Source organism: Hevea brasiliensis, chromosome 15, assembly GCF_030052815.1.
Source record: "Hevea brasiliensis isolate MT/VB/25A 57/8 chromosome 15, ASM3005281v1, whole genome shotgun sequence".
Lineage (NCBI taxonomy): Eukaryota > Viridiplantae > Streptophyta > Magnoliopsida > Malpighiales > Euphorbiaceae > Hevea > Hevea brasiliensis.
This window is the reverse complement of record NC_079507.1, coordinates 54335965-54350687: the sequence shown is the minus strand read 5'-3', so window position 1 is coordinate 54350687 and position 14723 is coordinate 54335965. Positions and strand designations below refer to the sequence as shown.

Sequence of the window (14723 nt, the reverse complement as noted above, 5' to 3'; positions counted from 1 at the left end):
AAGAAAAATGCAGGTCATTATCCTCATCTAAGGTAGCTAAAAGATAATTGGGTACGGTGGCAGACAAACTTTAGTTAGTGGATCATATATATATATATATATATATATATATATATATATATATATATATATATATATATATATATATTAATTATAAATTTAATAATTATTATATTAAATATTTATTTTAAATATATAGAAAATTAAATGTTTCATCTGTTTATAAATAATAATTATATTTAATTTTTTATTATATTTAAAATTATTTGTCCCGTTTAGAAGGTTGAAAAGAATTAATTATTTTTTTAATTTTATTCTTTATTTTTATAAAATAATATAGATATTTATATAATTTTTTAAAATTATTATTATTATTATATTTTTTTAATTAAATTAATTATTTATCACATTGTTATTTATTTTTTAAATTTTTTAAAAAATAATTAAATAAATTATTAATATTTTTTTATAAAAATGATATTATTTAATATTTTTTAATGATTGTAAAAATTTTAAATGTAATTACTATTTATAGAAGAGAGTAAATTATAATAATGATTACAGGACAATAATATCGCATAAATTTAAATATAAATATTTGAATTGTTGGAAAGCAAAGTGTTTAGTGAGTCGCACACAAGATATTCAGCATTAATGGTGATAAGATGAATCGACCCTTGAAAGCATCCTCAATTCAGGAAACCGATTGGCAAATGCCCCGCCAAACTCTACCTGTATCAGCGTGCAAGGTTTTTACAGCAAAACCAACTCTCCACTTGAATTGCTTGACGCCAGAGCTCTTTTCTCTTCTTTCAAACTTGAACAACACTTTTCATTTCCATATATAAACTAGATCCTTACCAGGATTTGTTGGCACCAGCCCTGGGACTTCTCTCTCTCTCTCTCTCTCTCTCTATCTCTCTCTCCTTTCTTAGATAATTCTTCAAGAATCAAGATATGGCTGCCTGGAACTCATTTCCTCTGAAGATCACATACGAGCTCTTGGGATGGATAGCCTTCGTTTCTTGGTCCATTAGTTTCTACCCACAAGCCATCTTGAATTTCCGACGAAAAAGGCAATATTTTCTTCGCTAACAATGTCTGCCCTGCCTTATCTTTTACTGCATTTTTTAACTGGTTTCATTGTTGCAGTGTGGTGGGTTTGAACTTCGATTTCGTGATCCTGAATTTGACGAAGCACTCCTCATACTTGGTCTACAACGCTTCTCTTTACTTCAGCTCTGCTATCCAAAAGCAATACTTTAACAAGTATGGCCAGAAACAGGTCAGTACTTGTACTCAAGTTTCTTGCTATCTGGGCAGTTAAATTGCAAATAGTTTCTAGTTTCAGCTTCAAATCCAAGGTCTTTAAATGAATTAAGAAAATGGGCTTTGGCCAAATCCAAATTTTAATCTTCATTATATCGCAGATGATACCTGTAGCTGCAAATGATGTTGCATTTTCAATTCATGCTGTTCTGTTGACAGCAATTACATTGTTCCAAATTGCAATCTACCAAGTAAACTTGACAATTTACTCATCTTCAACAACTACTGTTTTCTGCTTAAAATCTTTACTAATGCAATCATTTTTTAACAGCGCGGGCATCAAAAGGTATCCAAGATTGCCATAGCAATTGTCTTTATTGTGTGGGTAGCTGCTGCAGTTTGTTTCTTTGTAGCATTGCATCGCCATTCTTGGCTGTGGCTTATCTCTGTCTTCAAGTAAGTTGCTGTTTGCATTTGATTTGGTGACTTCCTGTTTGCATTTGATTTGTTGTTTCTTATCGGTACTACAACTCTGCCTTATCTCTGCTCCACCCAACAACACTGATTGATTGCCATTTATCACTATAAGGAATTGTCTATTTTCAATAGGAATGGGCAGCTTTATCTTCCTAATAATATAAATATTGGTAGAAATAATCCTTTTTAAACCTGTTACTGAAATTTATTTGCAGCTCAATTCAAGTTTGCATGACAGTGATAAAGTACATTCCCCAGGTCAGAAATTACTGAATTATTTTCTTTTATTCTCATTACAGTAAACAAACAATGGCTAAATCAATAAAAAATAAATGAATCAGAAAAAAAAGGTAAAATATTTTTTTTATTTACTTGCAATTCCTCTATTGAGATACAGGCAGCCATGAACTTCATGAGAAAGAGCACTGATGGGTTCAGCATTGGGAACATTTTACTTGATTTTCTTGGAGGGGTAACAAATTATGCCCAAATGACTGCACAATCTATAGACCAACGTATGTTATATTCTCCTGAAACACAAATTTTCCATCCATCTGAAACAATCTTCCTTAGCCTTTTCTTTTTTGTTTCTATAGATTCCTGGGTGAACTTCTATGGCAACATAGGGAAGACAATGCTCTCTCTGGTATGCAACACTTAATTACACATAATTGTTTTTCACTATGATCCAGTACTTGATGCTTTATATTATTTTCTACTTATAAAATTATTAGTTTATGTGAAATTGATATCAAACAGAATGATAAAAAAAAAAAAAAATTATATAACCTTTTGTCTCACATCAGTTCGGGACTAGATGTTTAAGTTACATATATAAAATTTAGGTAAACTTACGCCTTTCGAGCTAATTTTTAGAGTAAAATTTGACTTGATCTCGATCTATTTTCCCTGGACTGTATACTCAAATTAGTTTTCATCATTGTTCCTTTCGCGTTGGTTGGTGTTGACATGATGCATATTTTGCAGGTGTCCATATTGTTTGACCTTCTTTTCATGTTTCAACATTATATCCTGTATTCAGCCAAGAAGCAGCATAGGCATAGCTCCCCTGAAATCAATGGAGAAAGTGCACAGCCACCAAATTGCTCTTCACAGTCTGAAAATGTGTAGATATTTTATATACTGGTTCATAGCACACTTATTAGGTTTATTCTCAAAGAAATTTATATTATTAGTGGATTAATATTAGTAAATGATTCAATCAAGAATGGATTATGATTTATTTAGGCTTTGTTTAAAATAAATCATTTGTAAGAAAATAATTTAATTGGGTCCGCATATAATTATGTTTGATTTTTATTTTTTTTTAATTAAAATTTTAAGTTAGAAAGAAATGAATTCTTTCATTCAAAATACAAGAATTGACTAAAAAAGTTAATCGGATTGAATTTTTGTAAAATTTTAATTTCTAAACAACAATAGAGAATAAATTACATAAACAGTTTTAGTTTTTTTTTTTAAATTAAAATCAAAACTACTTTATTTTATTGTTTAATCTTAGGCGCATTTATTATGAGTTAATAAAGAATAATTATTATTTTTATAAATTTTAACCCCTTATTAATGATGTTTAAATATTTAAAAAAATTAAGTTAACTTTTCAAATCATTAATATTTATATCCTCCGAAAGGTTAAATTTTGTGAGAATTAGGTTAATAATTATTCTATTTAAAGATTAAAATTTACAATGATGACATCAAACACTTAATTTTTTAACTTTTTACTAAGCACATTTATCCTTTATTTTTTAAACATTTTACCAAAAACTTAAGACTAACATTAAAATGATGGTGAACTATGGTCATACTTGGTATGATGTAATTAAAGTTATAATATAATCATGATTACATTACATATTTAATTATGTTGTTTGCTAATACAAAAAAATTTTAATATAATGGAATGACAATTATATAATGTAATTAATTATACTTAAACTAACGTAATGACCATTACATATAAAAATGGATGTAATCATAATTACTTATTTTGATTTTTTTATTTATTGTCAATATTACCACTACTACCAAGTCACCATTATTATTATTTATTACAACTACTGTCACACCGTCACCATCACCACCACCACTATCACCGTTTAACTACTTTTACCTCTACATCACTTGGCCACTACCGTCACTACCACAACTACTATCTTATCTTGCAACCACCGTCATCTAACTATCGTTATCGCCATCACTGTCACCATTTAGCTACTAGTATCACATGACTACCAATCATTATAACTATTATAACTTATTATTAACATTATAAATAAATTAAATATTAAAATAAAAATTATCATTTTATTATACTACTTATATTTTTATTTTATAACCAAATATAAGAATGTAATGTAATTGTTATTACATTCCTCCGCTTTGTTGCAAAATAAAAACATAAGTAGTGAAATGTAATGATAAATTTTATTTTAATATTTAATTTATTTATAATGTTAATTTTGAGTGATAATGGTTGCAATGATTGTTAGTCGAGTGGTAGTAGCGACGGTGATGGTAACAAGGATAGTTAGATGGTAGTAGTGGTAGTAAGGTGAGATAGTAGTGGTAATATTGATGAGGTGGTAGTTAAGCTGACAATAACTAAGTGATACTAATAATAGTTAAGTAATGTTGATAGCTATAATGATAAAATGATAGTGATGATGATAGTTGTGGTGATAATGAAGACAAAGTAGAAGTAATGGTTGTAATAATTGTGGTGACTAAGTAATGGTAGTAGTGATTGTATTAATAATAAATTAAAAAATTAAAATAAATAATCATGATATATATATACATATATATATATATTTATATATAATGACTATTACATTATTTTAAATATAATTAACTACGTTACTTAATTATTATTTTATTATGTTAAATTTTTTTATATTATCAAATAATATAATTAAATATGTAATATTTATATTATAATTATGAATGAAGTTGGATATGCATTAACAAGACAAATTAGTATTGGTTGAAGAATAAATTATGTAATGAAGCAGCAGTTTTATGCAGGATTTCTAAATGAAATTATGAACCAATAAAAAAATGATAAATAAATAAATAAACCATTCAAGAAACCAAAAACCGAATTATTTTATTTATAAATAAAAAATAAATTATTAATTATAAAAAACAATATATTTCAATTTTCTTAAATTTGCTATTAATTATCCTTCAAAATTGATATTAATTATATATTTATATATATTAAAAAATATATATTTATTTAATAATTAATATATTATTAAAATAATAATGAATTCTTACAAAATACAACGAATCAAATAATAAAATAATTTTTTAAATTTTAATTAACTAAATATATGAAATAATTTATACTAAATAAATTTTTTTGTAAATTTATTATATAATTTTTTGTGTTTAATACGCTAAAAATTAGGGTATTAAGAGAATAATAATTGAGACTTAAATTTTAAAAAATAAAATATATATTTTTATGAGTAAAGACACGATACACCAAATAATTTGCTTTGATGACTATGATCTTGGACAGCAGGTCTAGAAGCCCAATGCCACTTGATGAATATGGCGGTAATCCCGTCCTGATTCATTGGCTTAGCTGGAGACAAATCCCGCCCACCTCTTTCCCACTATTATTAAATCCTTTATTAATAATAATTCAGTCAAATTAATTTAACTTAATAATTATATATATTTTTATTTTATAAAATATATTTTTTTATTTAATAATAATTATTTTATATGAATTAAATTATCATATATAAATATATTAAAATTATTTTTATAATAAATAAATAAATTATTTTTATATTATATAATATTAGTAATTATAAATATAAAAATAAATACAATTTGTTTAATTTTTCTGTTTTATTTAATAATTCATTTTTAAAATAATATTATGTTTAAAAAATTAAAAACTTAACTAATTAACTTATTTTATTTATATTAAAATAATTTATTGATTAAATTAATAACTCAATGACAAAATTAATGATTCTCTCTCAATGAAACAAATATTTGGATCAGATTTAATAATTATGTCTTTTTTTTATTTTAGTAGTAATTAATAATAAATTTATTTCGTCTTTATGAAAAAAAATTTGTGTAAAAAATTTCATGTGAATGTTTATTTTTAATTAAATTAAAATAATTTATTTAATGGAAAAAATCATTATTATAGTGATTTATAATAGAAAATATTTTTTTGTTAAATAAAAAAATAAAATATTTTTTTTAAAATATAATTCTTTAAATTTTAATAATTTTATTAAAATATTAAAATATTTTATAAATAATTAATTTTCAAGAAAATAAGTAATTTGTTAAAAAAAAAAGAAAACAAGTAGTAAATAAAATTTTATGATGAAGTAATTAGTAACACTTAATAAATGAAAATATGAATTTTTATTTATTTATTTATTTATTTTTAGTTTTAGTCAACTTTTCTAGTAAAATTGAAATCAGCAATTTGATCCGAGGGCTTAAGAAAAGACTGTCATCGGGCGAAAGTGCTCTCCCCAGCCATATTAGAAACATCGCCGGAGCCAGCTCGGAGGGAGAGAAATGGCGTCATGGAATTCAATTCCACTCGAAATCACATACGAAACCTTTGGATGGATCGCCTTCTTTTCTTGGTCCATCAGTTTCTATCCTCAAATTATCTTGAATTTCCGCCGGAAAAGGTTTCCTTTCCTTGGGGATTTCAATTTCATGAGTGATGTATCTCATCCTTCAATACCTCTTTCTTGCTTTGACGATATTCGGTTTTTTCTTTGGCTTCCACAGCGTGGTGGGTTTGAACTTCGATTTCGTGATGTTGAATTTGACCAAACACTCCTCCTATTTGATTTACAACGCTTCTCTTTACTTCAGCTCTGCTATTCAGAAGCAGTATTTCGACAAGTATGGCTACGGAGAGGTTTGTGCTTTTGCTTTGTGTTTCATATTAGTATTTAAATTCATTAAATTTCCTTCCGCGCCCGCCACACACCCCCCCCCTCCCCCCCCCTCTTTTTTTTTTTTCACCCCATAAAACAATTTTATCTGGGATTGGTTTATTTTCCATTTTATTACATAATCATTTGCTGATCTTGTGGAAGAATGGATATTATGAAAAATCTTTTACTTTCTGTCAGTTTTGGTAGTGTTTCGCATATGGTCATTCGGTTTAGGTGATTATTAGACTGGATTTTTAATCAGGACTATGTTGAGATGTATATATCAGAATCACATGCAGTCTTAGCTTCAGTGGTTTAAGTTTACTTGGGCCTCAAAATTGGAGGGGATGACTTCCCTATAATTAAGATGTCATTGATTCCCTGTTGCTTGTTTTGGCTCACTTGGTTCTAGAAGTCAATTATTGGTTTATTGTCATTGCATAGATCATACATGGGGTCCTTCCAACTTATTGAGGAACCAACAATTATCAAGATTTGATAGTTTTGATTTTCTCTTTTCTTTTTTAAACTTCAATGGATGACCATTTTCCTCTGCATATTTGCACAAAGGCAAAAATATACTCTTTAATTTATCTTTTCTGTCCTTTAAAAAATATTGGTGTTATTTTTCAGCACTTTCATTTTCACCATGCAGATCCATATTAATGAAGTGGCAGATAAATAGCATAGAGCCAGTTTGTTGAAATCTATACCCTGGAATATAAGTCACTTGAATGTCTTGAAGGAAATCCTGAACTTGATTCTAGGGTATGGATTTCAGTTAACTGGTTCTGTATTAGTTTATATACCTCATCAATTTTCACACTACTGACTTGCACTACGACATACTAGGCATTAATTTGAACCACTTATTTCAAATATACTGGAATTCCGTTGATTTGGTGTTCATGAATGCACTCCAGTGGAGTTAAATATACAGCATTTGGATATCTTTATGCTCATTGGTTTGTTAATTATTTTTTTCCTTATTGCAGATGATACCTGTAGCTGCAAATGATGTTGCCTTTTCAATGCATGCTGTTCTGTTGACAGCAATTACATTGCTCCAAATTGCAATCTATGATGTAAGTGGTTTAGTCTTCTTCAAAATGGTTAATGTTTTCCTTTTGTCCTGTATATAGAACCTTGAATGTCTGATGCAATAATTTTGCCTTTTGAACAGCGTGGCAATCAAAAGGTCTCTAAGATTGCTATAGCAATTGTCTGTGCTGTTTGGCTAGTTGCAGCTGTTTGTTTTTTCATAGCTTTGCCTAGCCACTCTTGGTTGTGGTTGATCTCAATCTTCAAGTAAGTTGCCCATTTGATTCCTAACTTCATGTGAACTTGACATGAAAACCTCTTAAATATGAGGTGGTTTGTGATGTATATCAAATTTTATTTTCAAGATCTAAAAGTATCGAATCCTGAACTGTATTAATCAGGATTTGGTTTAGTAGACTTAGAAGGTCACTACATCGGCAGCAAGTCTTTTGCGGTCAGATCTTATTAACAAAGCCACACTAGAGTGGCTTTCTGCTTAATTTTTCTGGAAAGATAACTTCTTCCTTCTCACTGACGCTTCAAGATTTTTGTTGAAATTGAAATAGGGTACCCTTTTTTTGGTGCATCCAACTTTGACATAGGTGTTCTGTGCCTGGCGATAGAGTCAGAGTTTCCTGACTTATTTTTTCAAATGGGCTGTACTGTCTCAAATTTATGGTCCATGTAGCCTCTTTTTCTTTATCTACTTTTCATTTGGTTTTTACCTTTGCTGTTACTGGGATTGCCTTCCACTTGATTTTTCAGTCATGTAATCTTTTTTAGGACCATATATAATATATATGCCTTTCCTATAAGTTAATGATATGGAAACTTTAGAAAATCTCGAACTTCTTTCTTCATAAGTTGGCATTTCTGTCTCTGTTGTTGGTGTGGGATTGCACTCTTGGTAGTCTAGAAAGTTGAATACATTGGCTTAACGTAGTATGATTAGTTTGAATTTTGAAATGAGTTCACTGGTCATATGCAAAGAAGATAAAAGAGTGAAAAATGAAGTTGTTTTCTACAGAGAAAAGAGTTCCCTGTAGGTATATAATAAATGCATGGTGGTGAGAACAAAATGACGCTTATTTCTCTGTGTTTGTGCAGTATAAACTTTCTTCGATGAGTTTATTTCATTATTTCTTTATTAGTTTGTCATTAGATAGACTGATGAGTCACTGTTTTAAATTTCTTTATAATGCTTTGCTACATTTTCCCTCTCTGCAGCTCAATTCAAGTTTTTATGACAGTCATCAAGTATATTCCCCAGGTCTGAGTTGCTTCCTTCTACTTTTCCTTTAAAAGTCCATCTAAGCCTAGACTAAGTGCCATCTATGTTGTGGTAACGGGGGTGGTAAAGCCTAAGTGACCCATTTGTATGGCTTGGTTTCAAACCTGTCTGCATGAGCACTACATGACAGGATAATAATACATTACAATGAAGGCAGTGACAGATGCAGAAATTTTAATATGGGAGTCCAATTAAAATATACATATTATCTCTAAAAATAAACGTGAAAATCTTCACAATATATGTTATGTTAAAAATTAAAATTTCTAAACTATCATTGAAAATTTAGACTACATTTAAAATTTGACAAATTTTCAAATTTATAAATTTGTTAGCTCAAACTTTTGAATATTGACTATTTTTTTATTACCCTAATCTTGATATTACAAAAAACGTAAACATATATTGTCTAATAATAATGAAGTCATATAAATTTTGATGCTGACATGATATGGCACCTCTAATATTGTTTGTGATTGCTTTGAGATACAGGCAGTAATGAACTTCATGCGAAAGAGCACTGACGGCTTCAGCATTGGGAACATTTTGCTTGACTTTCTTGGAGGCATAGCAAATTATGCCCAAATGGCTGTTCAGTCTATAGACCAAAGTGTGTCATCGCTTGTCAAACTGAAAAATCTTGTTATCTGAAATGATATTTATGCATAATGTTGACTTGATCTCATTGTCTATTCCAGATTCTTGGGTGAACTTTTATGGCAACATAGGGAAGACATTGCTGTCTTTGGTATGTAACGTTTCTGTTGTTTGATGTCATTTTAAATTGCCAAGTATATTTTGTTCAAAAAGTTATCTCTCTTGGTATCCTTTTTTCCTAAAATAAAAAATTACTTTTTGATAATCATGTTTACCTCTTATTTTTTCTTGTTTGCATTGGTCTTGACATAATACATTTTGTAGGTCTCTGTATTCTTCGACCTCCTTTTCATGTTTCAGCATTATATATTATATCCTGCCAAGAAAGCGCACATCTCTCCCAAGCCAAATGAAGAGGGGGCAGAGCCGCTTGTTAAGTCTGCCGATGACCCATCATCAGAAAATGTGTAAGGCTTACCTTGGCCGATAACATTAGAAATAAACATATAGATTTGTGTAAAGATAGTCAACATTGATGCTGTTTCTTTATCTTGTATTTGCCTGTTGTACAAGAACAAATGCATCCATAGTCATTGAATTATAAGTAGCTGAAAGATAAAGTATTTATGTAAATGTAAGAGCTGTTTCTTCCATAAGTATTTCAAAGTTTTGTTTTTACTTATTTGATGTGACAAATGAGGCCTGATATGCATACAAATCCACAGAACACAATGCAGAGTCAGCCTTGATTTTGTGTTCATGAAATCACATTTGTTCACTCAGTGGTTCTGTTGGGACTTGGGAATTGGACATGAAATAATCAGGCATAAATCACAGATACAAACACTTTCTGTAGCTTTCTTACAAATTGTTTTTGAAGTCAAAAGCCTGATAATTTGTTTGGGTATGCCAAAAGTGGTAAACCAAGAGGGTATATGCTGGTATGCATAATATATTTTGCAATAATAATAAAATCAATACACATTGCATATGAATTGAATATTAACAAAAATTATAATATTAATAATTTTATTAATTTGAAAAAAAAATGTACCAAGATAATAATAATAATAATAATAATAATATGAAATTCATCATTTGTGGTAACTTTAAATTGTATATAACGAAAGTAAATAAAAATGTTTTAGAAAAATCATTTCCTTTTTTTTCATAAATATATAAAAGACATTAGATGTTGCAGAAAATACATTCCAAGTGATTAGAAAAATATGTATCTGTTAGGAATGATGTGTATGGCAGTATGGAATAGGTCCCCAATTGAGAGATTATTGAAAAGGAATGGTAGGTTCAGTAAAACGACAGCGTTTAACAGTTGGCTTATGGACCAAGGCCTGCTTGCCGCCTTTTTGGTGGGGGATACGAGTCAACATCTACGATTGTTCCCATACATTTTATACTATGTATAATACCTTAACAACGAAGATGTTTACTGTGAGAAAAAAAAGAAAGATGAAATTAAGGACGTGGCTATTATAAATTTATTTTTATATAATAATAAGTTTAATAATTTTTAAATTAAATATTTAAATATAATATTTATATAAAGTTAATTAAAAAAATAAATATATTTTTTCTTATTACAGAGTTATGGAAGGAAAGATTAATCTTGAATTATTTGGATTTAATATTAATACAATAAAAAATTATTAAAATTATTTTTTTTATAAAAAGAAGTAATAAAGCTCTAATTAATTAACCAAGGTGAGTTGTCAATCCCTAGCTTGGTCTCCACGCACTCTGTCCAACCAAAACACCTTGCTGCCCAAGCATGTCTCTTGCCGATAAACTCTATAAATACTGATTCTTCCTCATCTCCATTTGCCATTTCTTGTTTTTCTTCTAGCCCACAAAGCCATTCTTGTCCAAGATGAGGAGGGAAGGTCGCCAGCATGGAATGGTTAGGACCTACAGGATCTTGCCTTCTCCATGGAACCCCAAGCCCCACTCCAGATTCTTCAACAGGTTTGACTCTCCCCCTACTGCCGGATTATTCGCCAAGGTCCACCCTCGCCCCACCAACCATTCCAAGTTCACCGGAAAGTGCACCAGGCCTCGCTGTAATGGCTGTCACTTGCACCCTTCTTGCAAGTCCAAGAACAAGACTAAAGGTACCGAGAAGCTTAAGTCCCTTGATGTTGCTTCTAATTATAGGTTGATCAATTGGCGGATGGCGGATGGTCGTCCTGGCTTGAACTTTTCTGGGGTTTCTGCTACTGGGATTTTGAATCATCTGGCGAATGAAGATGATTATTTGGATGATGGCATTGATGGCGATTATGATAGTTATTGGGAGAATGAGACTTCGAGCTCAAGAGAGATGGATGAAGGGGTTCAGATTGAAGAAATTGCTGATGCTAATGTTAATGATGATAAGGACAATAGAGAACATGATGATGATGATGATGATGATGGGTTGAGTTTTTGTGATGTGGGTTTCTTAGTGGATCAAATTGAGGGAGATGATGGTTGGTGTTTGGTTGAAGAAATGTGATTTTGCTCTTGTTTAAATTGTGTTAATATATTTATGTAATATTTGGAGGATGATTTTTTAAATGCTTCCTCACATATCACAAGAATGTTTATTAAATTAAAAATAAATAATGTATTTTGTGTGTTTGATTCAGTTGGGTACTTGGTTAATAGAAGCTTAGAAATAACTTTGTTCAATTTATCTTAGATTTTGAGTTTGAATCTCAATTAAAACTAATCATATTAAAGAATAACAGTAAAGAGTATAGATTAATTTATGTAATTTTAATGTAAGGATTTAAATAAATTTTATTTTTTTAAATTAAAAAATTAAATATTCAAATATAAATTTATTATATTAATATAGAGTCCATTTAATAATATTAAGTATTTTAATATTTATTAGCTATCAATTATTTTTATTAACTGTTTGATAATAATTTAAAATATAAATATTTAAAAAATAATATTTTTTAATCTCTATTAAAATATTTTTTTTAATCTTTAAAAAATTAAAAAATAAATATTTTATGAATTATTATTTTAATTTTAAATATTAATATAAATATTATATTATTAAATAATATAAATAAAAAATAATATTTTAATATTATTAAAAATATTAAATATTATCTTAAATGCTGGTACTGAATAAAGTGTTAAGAGCAAAAGAATTGTTAGCGTACGGATTAAGTGCGAGTTGGGCGTTTGAGATACACCAATGCGTGCAAGTCAAGAATTAGATAGTGCTGTAGGAAACTCTGTCGTTTTAAATGTCCAATCGTTTGGACTAAGGCATTAACCTTTTCCTCTTTTTTTGTTTTGGTTGGGACTCAACATTTTAAATAAGATTTCAATACTATTACATCATGCCATATTAATTAAAGAAAAATGGTTGAGAGAACAATTTGATCCATATTTAATGTGAATTAATGGAGATAATAAAATTATTTCATATATAAAAATTAAGTCATTTTTTTAAAATGCTCTATAAATTATTTTCATGAGAAAATATAGAGATTGAAAATTTAAATTTTAAATTATATTTGTCGTATTTATTATAATACAAGTTTCAAGTGTCATTTACTCTCTCTTCTCCTTTTTTTTTTTAATAACACAAACTTCTTTTATATAATTAAGATTATACATTTAGAGAAAAAAAAGTTCATGTAAATTAAAAAGGATTTAAAAATCAAAATAAATAATATATTTTTATTTAAATGTGTAGATTAATATTAACTCAGCCTAAGTATTTGCGCTTAGTCGGTCCCAAGCCCGGATAAAGGAGGAGGGTTACTGTAGTGACAACCAGCGTAAAAATTTCGTCACACCTTTATGATATGGATTCAAATGATACAAACGTTGGGGCGTCCTCTACTAACGACGCGCTACATCGGAGCCCGGGTGTAGTGAGAAATATGCAAGGGTGTAGGAAGTTCACCGAAAGCGACGCGCCATGCCGGCGCCCGGGTGTGGTGTTAAGTGAGCAAGGGTTCCCACATCATGGACTGATGTGGGTAAAGAAGTCTATAGGACAGATAGTAGAACAGAACACAAGATAGACATAGAAAACAATAGAAGATATCATAGAAGGAGACCAATTAGGAAGGAGCAGGATAGGAGGAGGATCTGGGTTGGTACTTGGAATGTTGGATAACTTACAGGAAAATTAATGGAGCTTGTGGATACCTTGGAAAGGAGAAGGGTGGATATTGCTTGCATTCAGGAGACTAAATGGGTAGGAGAGAAAAGTAAGGAAGTGGGTAATTCAGGATACAAACTGTGATTTACCGGAAAGGAGAGGAACAAGAACGGAGTGGGCATAATCATAGACAGGACATTAAAAGACGCAATAATAGCTGTGAAAATAGTAGGAGATAGAATTATACTAGTAAAGCTAGTATTAGAAGGAGAAACAATAAATATAGTTAGTGTTTATGCCCTACAAATAGGACTAGACAGTGGGAGTAAACAAAGGTTTTGGAAAGATATGGATGATTTAATGCAAAGCATACCGAATGAAGAGAATGTTTTCATTGGTGGAGATTTGAATGGACATGTAGGAAGTGATAGACAAGGTTATGAGAATGTTCATAGAGGTTTTGGTTTTGGCAGTCGAAATGAGGAGGGAAAAAGCATCCTGGATTTTGCTATGGCATACGACCTAATACTAACAAATACCTACTTTATAAAAAGAGAGTCACATTTAGTGACTTTCAAAAGTGGGCAACATAGAAGCCAAATCGACTTTCTCTTAACCAGGAAGACAAATAGAGCTCTATGCAAGGATTGCAAGGTCATTCCAAGAGAGGCTTTAACAAGTCAACATCGGTTGGTGGTCTTAGATGTCAAGTTTAGGAACAATTCAAGTAAGGTCAGAAGAAATAGTGTAGCTCGAACAAAGTGGTGGGAGTTCAAAGGAGTAAAGCAAGTGAAGTTCAAAAATGAGCTTCTCAAGTCCGAAGTATGGAAGCTGGATATGGAGGCCAATGATATGTGGATACAGATGGCATCAAAGATTAGAGAAGTAGCTAGAAAAGTACTTGGAGAGTCTAAAGGACATGGACCACCCTCAAAAGAGAGATGGTGGTGGAATGAGG

General features: G+C 29.7%; 3 protein-coding genes across 4 annotated transcripts; all 3 read left to right on the top strand.

The window, feature by feature from the left end:
• Window positions 1-621: 621 nt before the first annotated feature.
• LOC110656533 (cystinosin homolog) lies at window positions 622-2993 on the top strand. 2 transcript variants are annotated; one of them, XM_021813358.2, is made up of 8 exons: window positions 622-1076; window positions 1153-1285; window positions 1431-1520; window positions 1601-1725; window positions 1962-2004; window positions 2144-2261; window positions 2343-2392; window positions 2734-2993. In XM_021813358.2, exons 1-8 carry the CDS (start codon window positions 958-960, stop codon window positions 2875-2877), a joined length of 822 nt encoding a protein of 273 aa, XP_021669050.2. In that variant the 5' UTR covers window positions 622-957; the 3' UTR covers window positions 2878-2993. The 2 variants fall into 2 exon arrangements, with proteins under 2 accessions (XP_021669050.2, XP_021669051.2); XM_021813359.2 differs by lacking the exon at window positions 1431-1520.
• A 3224-nt stretch (window positions 2994-6217) lies between these two features.
• On the top strand, window positions 6218-10315 carry LOC110656541 (cystinosin homolog). The gene is made up of 8 exons (XM_021813365.2): window positions 6218-6449; window positions 6553-6685; window positions 7700-7789; window positions 7888-8012; window positions 8973-9015; window positions 9529-9646; window positions 9735-9784; window positions 9958-10315. Exons 1-8 carry the CDS (start codon window positions 6331-6333, stop codon window positions 10102-10104), a joined length of 825 nt encoding a protein of 274 aa, XP_021669057.2. The 5' UTR covers window positions 6218-6330; the 3' UTR covers window positions 10105-10315.
• Window positions 10316-11521: 1206 nt separating this feature from the next.
• LOC110656602 (uncharacterized) lies at window positions 11522-12145 on the top strand. The gene has a single exon (XM_021813464.2). The coding sequence runs from the start codon at window positions 11522-11524 to the stop codon at window positions 12143-12145; it is 624 nt and encodes a 207-aa protein (XP_021669156.2).
• Window positions 12146-14723: the final 2578 nt, after the last annotated feature.

Excerpts from the sequence above, each read along its gene's own strand:
- LOC110656541 (XM_021813365.2), top strand. The coding sequence starts at position 6,331 with ATGGCGTCATGGAATTCAATTCCACTCGAAATCACATACGAAACCTTT. Across the intron at positions 8,013-8,972 it reads TGGTTGATCTCAATCTTCAA|CTCAATTCAAGTTTTTATGA; the intron begins GTAAGTTGCCCA and ends CCCTCTCTGCAG. Across the intron at positions 9,016-9,528 it reads TCATCAAGTATATTCCCCAG|GCAGTAATGAACTTCATGCG; the intron begins GTCTGAGTTGCT and ends TTTGAGATACAG.
- LOC110656533 (XM_021813358.2), top strand. The coding sequence starts at position 958 with ATGGCTGCCTGGAACTCATTTCCTCTGAAGATCACATACGAGCTCTTG. Across the intron at positions 1,521-1,600 it reads TCCAAATTGCAATCTACCAA|CGCGGGCATCAAAAGGTATC; the intron begins GTAAACTTGACA and ends ATTTTTTAACAG. Across the intron at positions 2,005-2,143 it reads TGATAAAGTACATTCCCCAG|GCAGCCATGAACTTCATGAG; the intron begins GTCAGAAATTAC and ends ATTGAGATACAG.
- LOC110656602 (XM_021813464.2), top strand. The coding sequence starts at position 11,522 with ATGAGGAGGGAAGGTCGCCAGCATGGAATGGTTAGGACCTACAGGATC.